Below are 10104 nucleotides of genomic sequence, written 5' to 3' on the forward strand. Positions count from 1 at the left end.
GGCATGACTTTGACGTATTTGGTGCCGACAGATGCTCAGATATGTCAAGTAAAATACGGGGCGCCGCGCCGTCCCCCAGAGTCCACCTGCCTTACGGTATCCTTACAGTTTGACCGTTCACGACGTGTTCGTAACAGTTGACGATGTCTGAAGGCTCACAATGAATGTCACAAACGTATGTTTATGGCATAACCTTGGAGGTTTTCCGCGGAATCGCGCTTTCCCACGCCTTCAATCCGTCAGGACCCTTCGGTGCTTTGAAAAATGCCGCTGCGCGGACTTTGCCGCTTCCGAAGCATACCCCGAACGGCAGCCCGGCGCGCAGCACGTCAACAAACCGCACCGACACTTCAGAGATCCACTAAAATATGTATGCACGATGACAGCACAGAACTAATACGTTAATACAGACGTGACGAACAGGCGAGCACCAACAGCACAGCGAAAACACATGGCCGGGGCGAGCCTCGCTCTCCAAACTAGATCTCAACGCAACGCCAGCGCCACCTCTCAAAGTGGCGACAAAATGGTGCCGCCTCTCGAGGCGCAGTTTGCAAACTGACCTAATCTAAAAACGTTGAACGCAGCCCTGAGTAACGTTAAGAGCGGATTTCTACTGTATATAGCGTGATTTTCTCAATTTTTGGCATGTGCATCTTGTAGAATGGTGGGACTTGTATATAGAATAATCAAAAACTCAAGTCGCGAAAACTCATAAAAATTTTTTAAAATTTTCACGTGAGGCTATTGTAACTTTAGAATCACACAAAGCAGTCTGGAGCCATGGCCACCCGTAACGGGGATAACTGAAATAGCATGGATGTTTTTATAATGGTAGAGGTAATGACTCACACATACTGTTTAATACGACTTCGAGTGGTGTACACAGAGGCGAACAGACGGGTGACTGCAGATACAGCGAACACGGTTTATTCCCACTCAGTGTTTTCTTCTACTTTCTTGAGGCGCACGGTAGTAGCGGCCGGCCGTACAACATCTTCTGAAAGAAACGAGGCTATGTAGGTTCTCCTTCCGAAAGAACAGAGGCTATGTAGGTTTTTGGCTGGATGCTGCAGCGACGGCTTCGGGTGTGGCCATGTGATGTGTCTTGGCACTGCGTCACTGCACCGGCTTCTTTTTGTGCTTGCTCCACAGATGGCGTAAACTCTTGCATTCGTGGCAAGGGTACCAAGTGAGTGCGGTTGCGACGCACAACACTATCCCCAGTGTCCACGATGTAAGACCTTGGTTCAGAGGCGATGTCCACTACCTTGCCTTTCTTCTGCATGTCGCTCACCCAAACTTCTTCACCGTTCAGAAGTTCAACTAGATCCCGGACACCGTGACAACTGTTGTAATATTCGCGTTGGTTCTTCCGGCTTTCTATTTCGAACTTCCGGACTGTGAGGTTATCGGGTGTTGCAGGAAGTAATGCTCTGGTTGCCTGAGATAACTTGGTGCGCAAGCGGCGACCCATGAGGAGCTGGGAAGGGCTGTATTCGTTCCTTAATGGTGTAGTCCTGTAGGCCACCAAGGTAATATACGGGTCCTGCGTCTTGGACATAGATGTCTTGATGATCTTGACTGCAGCCTCCACCAATCCATTGCTCTGTGGGTAGTGGGGGCTGGAGGTTATGTGTTGAAAACCATAGTCTCGTGCAAAGTCTGCGAACTGGGATCCTCTTACGCGGGAAAACTGCGGGCCGTTGTCTGAAACAACTACCTCAGGAATCCCATGGCGTGCTAAGACTGACTTGCAATGGTTGATCACCTCAGTTGCAGTAAGCTTGTTCATCAGCGCGATTTCGGGGTACCTGGAGTATAGTCGACGATTATCAACCACCATTTGTTGCTTTGGTATAACAGGTCTATAACCACCCGCTGCCAGGGCCTTTCCGGGAATGGTGTAGGTTAGAGCGGCGTTTTCCGGTTTTTTGTTGTCTCCACGCTGTTTAATACGACTTCCACTGGTGTACGCAGAGGCGAACAGGCGGGTGACTCCAGCCACGGCGAACACAGTTTATTCCCACTCAGTGTTTCCTCCTTCTTTCTCCAGGCGCGCGGTAGCAGCGCCGCGGTGACCAGCCGTACAACACATACCCTTCGGAAGATTTAACATCCCATGCCCCCTTTGTATCTGGCTTAATGTACAAGCACTGAACCGCACACCGAACAAATAAATCCATAAATCTAACAATTTGTTTTTTGGTCCGTAAGGTCAATCCTGGAAAAGCTTTTGGGAAATGCCATCCTCTTTTTTGTCTCCAGCAGTGCATGCAACATCATGCAGATTTTAGGGCAGCCTGGCGTCACAAAGGTAAAGCTGCCGACAACCAAATGTTGGGTCCAGCTCGCAGAATTGCTTCAGTGGCATAGGTTCAAAGAAATTGCACTCGAGGCAGTGTTGGGCGACTTCCATATCTGTGGTGTTGCAGTAGCGCTGGTGCAGCATGACGAGTGGTGTTCCCGAACCAGCCTTGCGCCTTCCTTGGGTTTGCTTTCCTGTAGTTTTCGATCATGACGAGCACATTTTCTTGATAGTTGTCAGTTCACAATTCGGTTATGCTTTTTGACCAGGCGTCACTGTTTCCTTGCAATGACGAGAAGTGGTCTGCAAGGGTTGTTCAGGCTTTTTATCGCTTCAGGAAGATGGCAGGACTCTTATTTACATTTGGGTGCAACCTCCCGGAGTGCTACAATTGCTGGAAAGTGTGTCCTAGTTGGATAGTTTCTTGACTTGCCCCACCGTACTTGTTAGTTGCGGTGAATGGCATGTTACACCAATTTTCATAGATTTATGCGTTGCTTCCGCCATAGTGCAGGGTACTCATCTTGGTGTTCAAACTGTTCTCAACGCAGGGATGAAGAAATAGAGTAGACCAAGATGAACAGCTACCAACTAGCCCAGTGATCCGTTATACTGTAGGGTGCTCTGTGTGAGGGTGCAGTAAAAATAGGCCCAATCACTCCTTAGGGTACAGGTGGACTCCATTAGAAATTTCGCTTAAATTTCATTTACGAAGTAATGGAGCTGGCATTTGCTGGCATGGTGCTGGCCGGCTTTCAGGAAGGTCCGGTAACAGTTCACTCTTCATGAACTCGGGAACAAAGATGTACTGAACCCGTACGGTAAAGGCGCTACCTTTTCTTTCACATCCTTGACTTCATGTTTTCTGTCGTCTGCTTGGATTGCTGGCGCTGACTAATCCTTGATTGTACGAGGCATAACCTCATGTTCATCTCAGTTGCCATTCGTTCGGATGTTTCACACTACCTGATTGCTGGCTCCCACCTGCATGTCTGTACTCAGCCCTGTACTTATTCTTTATTCACATTTCCCTCAAGGCCGGAGGCACTAAAGAGGGGAGTGGATACTAGGATACAAATCAAATGCAAATTTTATTAGATGAGTACAGGGCTTGTTAAGTTCCTGGGTATGCAATATTAGCTAGTGCAGTACAAAAACGTTGGGGGTCGACAATAGTGGCTGTCGATCCAGTAAGGAGGTTCCATTCTTTTCAAGTGCGTGTAATGAAGTACTGAAGGCAAGGCCTTGTTCTGCAGTGCTGAATGAAGAAGCCTGGGCTTTAATGACGGCTTGTTCCTTTGCAGAGACATGAGAAACGTTGCCAGACGAATTGGTTTCCATCATCTTCTCTTTTCATGGTAGGGCCACGAGCACTTTACCATGTTGCGCATAGCGTTAAACGGAAAGGGTCCTTGCACCACTCTCCTGGGGCAGTTGTTCTCTGGATGAGCTCCTGGCCTCACATTATTCCCAGTCGAGGCGGCTGATGTGGTGCTGTGCGGAAAACGGTACAATGCGGTCACGCTTTGTTTTGTTTACGTGATGGACTGGCTGCTCTATGTCTGACAACTCCGTGTGGTCGCGGGTCGTCACCTTGAAATGGCTCCAAAGCCTCTGTAATTCAGATGGCTTATCGTTAAATGTGTGAATCTGCAGCGTTGGTGGGACGACATGAGAGGTCAATGTACGTGATTGGACACGAGAGAGGTTTCCTCGATGAATTTCCGAGTGAATGCCATTGGACATGGTGGTCAATGGTCGAAAGCAATTTGGCTTAACTGGCGACAGAATTGTGTGTGAGGCATGCAGCCTGCGTGGACACTTAGTCATGGCCATGTTGTAAATAACGTATATAGATCATCTTGTCTTGTAAATAGATCGCTTCATCATCAACCATAATTAGCCATCATCTGTTCTACTGCCTTGTAACAATATACTCGACCGCCGCAAAACAATAACTTCACCTATATATATTTAACAGCTTATATTTGTTTAAGGTTTTTTTGGATTTCTTTTGGCAGGGGCTTGACTAGTGTCTACTTTTAATGATAAAAATGAATAACACGACTTGCATCATTATCTGTGTGTGCACTGCCTACTGGACTGCATTTCGTTTTCAATTTCTTGGTGATTTATAAGAATGCTCTAAACAAATATAAAAAGCCTTTATTCTTTTCTGCATGACAACTTCGGGGGTGTCATCGACACTATAAAACAAGAAGTTGGCAGTTGGCTTGGTTTTTCTTCAATTTCTGTGAGTATTTGATTCTTTCTTGTATTTAAGTCTTGTATTTTATTCTTCCCACTTAGGTGTTTTCCCGAAGACGAGGGAATGCAGTTTGGAGGAGAGCTGTATTCCTGCTTTTCCTGTCAACAACGCAACCACCAGAACACATGTGAAAGTGTGCACCAGCAAGCCCTATGTCTGCACGGTTTGCAAAGAAACCTTCCATGAAAAATGCACCCTGGACGAGCATACAAGAATGCACAAGGAAAGACCCTTCATATGTACCATCTGTCACAAGGGCTTTGTTCAACAGGCGGGCTTGGTTAATCATAAAAGATTGCACTCTGGCGAGAGACCCTATGTGTGCAACGTCTGCCAGAAGAGCTTTACTACAAGAGGTCAACTAATTGGTCATGAAAGAGTGCACTCTGGCGAGAGACCCTATGTGTGTTGCGTCTGCCAGAAGAGCTTTAGTCACAGATCCAGCCTGGTTAATCATGAAAGATTGCACTCTGGCGAGAGGCCTCATGTGTGTAGCACCTGTCAACGAAGCTTCATTCAAAGAACCAACCTTGTTGCTCATGAGAGAATGCATTCTGGTGAGAAGCCCTACGTTTGTAGCATTTGTGAGAAGAGGTTTGCTTACAGATCCAACCTGGTTACTCACGAAAAATTGCACTCTGGCGAAAGACTTTATGTGTGCAATGTTTGTCGAAAGGGCTTTCTTGCGAAGCAGGAGTTGGTATATCATGAGAGAGTGCACTCTGGCGAAAAGCCCTTCGCCTGCAATGTCTGTGAGAAAACCTTTACCTTAAAACAGTCACTTGTGAAACACGAGAGGGTGCACAGCAACGACAGGCCCTACATTTGTGGTGTGTGTCAGAAAGGCTATACGCAGAAAACTGCCTTGGTGATTCACGAGAGAGTACACTCGGGCAAAAGGCCCTTCGCTTGCAACGTCTGTAAGAAAACCTTTACTCAAAAATGCACACTGGTCAAGCACAAGAGATTGCACGACAATGGCAGGCCTTCCATTTGTGTTGTGTCAGAAGGGCTTTACACAGAAAGCACTGTTGGTCTACGTAGAGAAGTGCAATCTGGCAAAAGACCCACGTCTGCAGTCTTTGTCAAAAAAGCTTCATTTTAAAAAGCGCAGCCTAATAAGAGTGAAACATCACACTAATGAATGGTACTATGCTTGTAGTGTCCGTCAGAAGTGGTTCTCTAAGAAAATGTCCTTTCTGAAGCACGAGAGTACGCACACTGGCAAAGTGTCTGCTTTCTAATGTGCCAGAGGATCATTGGGCAGAGGAGTCGCATGCTGACAAAATATTTTGTCTGCAACATTTCTCAAGCGAGTCTCTCAAAAGGCCGTACAGTTAAACCTGGATATAAAGAAGTTGACAAAATCTCGCAATTTTTCGTTAAATCCAGGCTTTCACTACATGCAGGTTTTGCGTTGATGCTCGCATAAATGAAGCATAAACGAAACAGGAATGCTAGACATCAGGGAAGGTGAACTCACCCTTCAAGGACTTCTTCCACAGTAGTAGAAAACTGCGTGATTTGTGCCTTCTGCTTTCGCACGCACTTAGGTACTACACGGCACTCCGAAGAGGCAAGTTCACTGTATTCACAAGCGTAACTGGTTTATCACTTTTGCCTTTGGAAACTGTTTAATTCGAAACGTGTTTCGAGAACCAAACTTATGCTGAAAAGAGTGCCTTTTCGCGAACTTGTTGCTCACTCCCGCACTCAAAATTGTTGACACGGTGCTAGCTGGGATACTGTACCGGGCCGCGATGGCATTTGATTGATTGTCATGAAAAGAGAAAAGGTTTCGTTTTCTGGCAGCAGAAGTCATCACAGACGAACTGACACCCCAGGTAGCAGTGGAGACGCACGACTACATGTGGACAGGCAGGCCTAGCACCTCAAAAACTTGTGTCGAACCGACACCGCACTCAAGCATAGGAACGCACGGTCGTTTGAGGTGCGGGCGAAGAAAGTCTAGTGTAGCTATTCCTGCGACGTGGTGTCACGCTACACAAGTGAAACCTCAAGTGGGTGCTACGCTAGCTATCGGATGGCACTAGCCGCTCTGTTTATCATCATCGTCTAGCGAATTTTGTTTTCAGCAATTCTAGGCATTTTTGTAGCTGCTGGCTCCCTAAAGTAGTGCTAGTATTCGGTACATTACTGAGTTGCACAAGCCGATTTTAGGTGCGGAGTACCTTAGGACCGCACAATGTCCGTCCACGTCCGTGTGCTTACCATTTACAATCGCAAAAAATGGCACAGGCGCCGGCAGTACTCGAGCCTGTGTCTTGTAGGCCAGACAGAGTTGGTGACAGTCGTCTTACCCATTAGGCTATGACCGTGAGTCAGTACCCGAGAGTCAAACTTTTTACTCCCGCGCCTGTGACTGTGCGGAGTACCTTAGGACCTCCCAATGTCCGTCCGCGTCCATCCGTGCGCACACCACCATCAAGCGAAATTAGATTTCAGTCGTGAGTTGCCGTTTCATTTAGGGAATAATCAAGGTGCACCTCATGCTCAAATTGAATGATGGTCGGGGCGCAACTTGGATGTCATTTCGAGTTCCCGTACTCCGCACCCTCGCCATCATCCACGAAGTGGAGGTGCTGCCATTTTTCAGTAAGAGTTCAAAAACAATGACTGATCAGCTTAGCGATTCATCTTCACAGTGCAAAAATAATGCCACAAAAGGGGGGAAAACACTGGACAAGTGCTGATCAGTGTTTTTCTCCCCTTTCTCCGGTTATTTTTTTGCACTCTGAAGATGAATCTGTACCAGATTGCCCTATTTTCTATGGTACTTGGGCTTGGCAAGTTCGTTATAAGCGTTGCAATGCCTTCGTTACATAGAAGTCGCAAACACATGGGCTTCAATGGGGGTGGAAATGGGGAATTGAAAAACTTCGTTAAATCCAGGAATTTGTTACATAGATGTTTGTTACATCCAGGTTTAACTGTAGCTCAAAAGAGTGCACATTAGCAAGAAGTTTTGCCTGCAATATATCTCGGAAGGGCTTTAACTTGAAACTTCACCTTAGTAGCCGCATTTATAAAATGCCTGTTTTAAATGTTTCAGGAGATTGTTGCGCAAAAAGCAGCCTTGGTAAGCCAAAAAAAAATGCATGCTTACAGAACAGTTCACATTGACAGCATTTGTCAAATCTTCACCATAAAAAGAGTGCCTATTCACAAAAAAATTTTACTGGCCTCAAGCCAATCTGTCAAGAGATTCACTCAAAGATGTCACACTGACAGGATCTTTTGTCCTTAGTATATCTCGGAAGGGCTTTAACTTAAAACTGCACCTGGTCAGGCACGAGATGCTGGCAACCAATATGTGTGTGGTATCGTCGTTTGCATGTGTGCTATCGGTTGCTATCAGTATGTGTGTGCTATCAGTTGCAAAGGCATTGCAACTAAAACTGTGGCTGATCTCAAACGACTGCCAACGCATATTTTTCCTTTGGTCTGCAAAACGTGTTAATAAAGTGTCAGTATAAAAGGTGGACATCGTTGTCTATAGCTGTGTGGACCCCATGTTACTACCCCAGAATAGGAATGGCTGCAGATTTATTTCACTTTTTTCTGACCGCAGATTAGAATGAGGATGGGATTAGGTGCCTTTTGCCTGGAGTGGAATAAGAATGGTCTTAATTTTTAGACTACGTGTGAGCTCTTGGACCAGCATCAGTGCTGGTCCAAGCAGCCATTCGCTGTTTTTAGTTCATTGGTGGCTCTTGTGAACTCATGGATAAACGTGGCGGCTCCCAGTGAATTTGCCAAAAAAGAAGCTCTAGACAGGTAAAGTAATTCTGGCACCTAATTCTGAAGTAATTCTGGTCTGCCAAAGGAACTGCTTGGCATGACTACTGTCGTACTACGCAGCCTTGCAATTGCCAGAACCTAGAATAGCAATCACTGCCACTTTTCCCTGCCTTAAAGTTTCCAACCTCTGCTGCCATCGATCTCATTGTGCTTGGTAGCATAAAGGAGCATTTTTGAATGCCAGTTCTCAGTTTCGGATAAAATGTAATGTTCCGAGCCAAAATACATTTCATCGGACTGGGAGCAATTAGGACGTGGTCACAAAAAAATTCAAGTGCGGTCACATTATTTCACAACATTAACACAACTGTGCTGTGGTGGTATTTGCCACCCCTTAATGCCCCAACATTGCAGTTTAGGCATTTGTTTTTAATTTTACACTTACAAGTTTTACTTCGTGTACAGAACATGTACTATCATGTACTATCAGGTGTGTTACGTGGACTGTTGGCAGGCAGTGGAGTTATAAGGGTGGCACACATGGACGCCTTTTTAGGGGTAAGCCTCGCTCAAGCATTATGTGGCCCAAATGGCAAGACTCACGCTGTTTCCAATTAGCTTCGATGCGGGTAGGCATAAGCTCTGAAAGCATGTATGGGTTGGCCTGCGTGTATGCATTGGTCGGACATCTCCACTGGCTGGTACGCTAGATGGGGCTAAACAAAAAAGGGTGGTATATTATAAATCTTTATTGGGCAAGGAGTGGCTACTGGCCAAAGGGAAGATGTAGAAATGTCGAAATGTAACCAGGCGAGTGGCTGACGAGGAAGTGGGGATGCGGGCATGCCATGGCACTGCATTAATCTCAACGTCACGCTTTGAGGCCTAGCATCTTCAACCAGTACCTGCAGCTTGATGTACAAATTGGCATTACTTGGCACGTCGTTAAGCTGAATGATAAGGTTGCCTAAAGTGAGACCTGAACATAAGCATAGCGAAAGTGATTGGAAAAGGCTCTTGGTCATAAAAAAAGGAAAAAAATGTAATGATGATAAGGTCGGAATATGACCTTTTAGTGGTGTTGCATGTTTCATGTCATCATACACTTAGCAACATAAACTCAGCATGACAAAAATTAGCGATTGTAGAGTTAGCAACATAACTCAGTAACATAATTCAATGAGTAGTGATGCTCACACATTATCACACCACAAAAGAAACCATAAGTGTCCTAAAGGTTTTTACATATCTTTTTCCGCACAAGATGTCATCAAACTGCTGCATTTCCTTGATTTTGGTGATGTACCTATGTATTTTTGCAGTTCCTAAAGCATCTGATGATGGCAGCATTATTTTAATTTCATAACTCGTGATACAGCCTTCAAGAAGTAATGTCTATGTTGATGTATTAGAGGAATGGAATTGAATTTCCTGGCCATTCCAGGAAAAGAGAATGGAAGAAATTTTGGCACTACGTGGAATTGGAAGCAATGAAATTGCGAAGAGTTTTAATTCCTCAGAATTGAATTGGGATGGAATGTGGCGGCCCATTCCACCATACTGGTGGACAGTATCTGTCTCAAATGGGTAATGAAGAAGTCTGGTTAGGCATAAAATAGTCTGGTCTGGTCTAATTAGGTACCTAAATAGGCTGTTGATGATAATGACGATGGCTCACCCCCTTGTCCTCCTGACCATCCCTTTCTCCATGCTGATTTCTCTCCTGCTCATCTCGTGGTTCTCCGATCTGCTTTCCTTACTTCCC

At 45.7% G+C, this 10104-nt stretch overlaps 1 protein-coding gene across 4 annotated transcripts in view; it reads left to right on the forward strand.

Annotated features, from left to right (window-relative positions):
- The window catches only part of LOC144141264 (uncharacterized), a 28065-nt gene extending 20534 nt beyond the window's left edge, over positions 1-7531 (forward strand). For all 4 annotated transcript variants that reach the window (XM_077672831.1, XM_077672832.1, XM_077672830.1 and 1 more), the window contains one exon: positions 4619-7531. In XM_077672831.1, coding sequence (XP_077528957.1) covers positions 4619-5682 — 1064 coding nt within the window. In that variant the 3' untranslated portion in view covers positions 5683-7531. The remainder of the gene's footprint in view (positions 1-4618) is intronic.
- Positions 7532-10104: the final 2573 nt, after the last annotated feature.

The sequence above is a fragment of the Haemaphysalis longicornis genome, unplaced genomic scaffold (genome assembly GCF_048455015.1).
Source record: "Haemaphysalis longicornis isolate Haplotype H1 unplaced genomic scaffold, Haemaphysalis longicornis Haplotype H1 scaffold_6, whole genome shotgun sequence".
Classification (NCBI taxonomy): Eukaryota; Metazoa; Arthropoda; class Arachnida; order Ixodida; family Ixodidae; genus Haemaphysalis; species Haemaphysalis longicornis.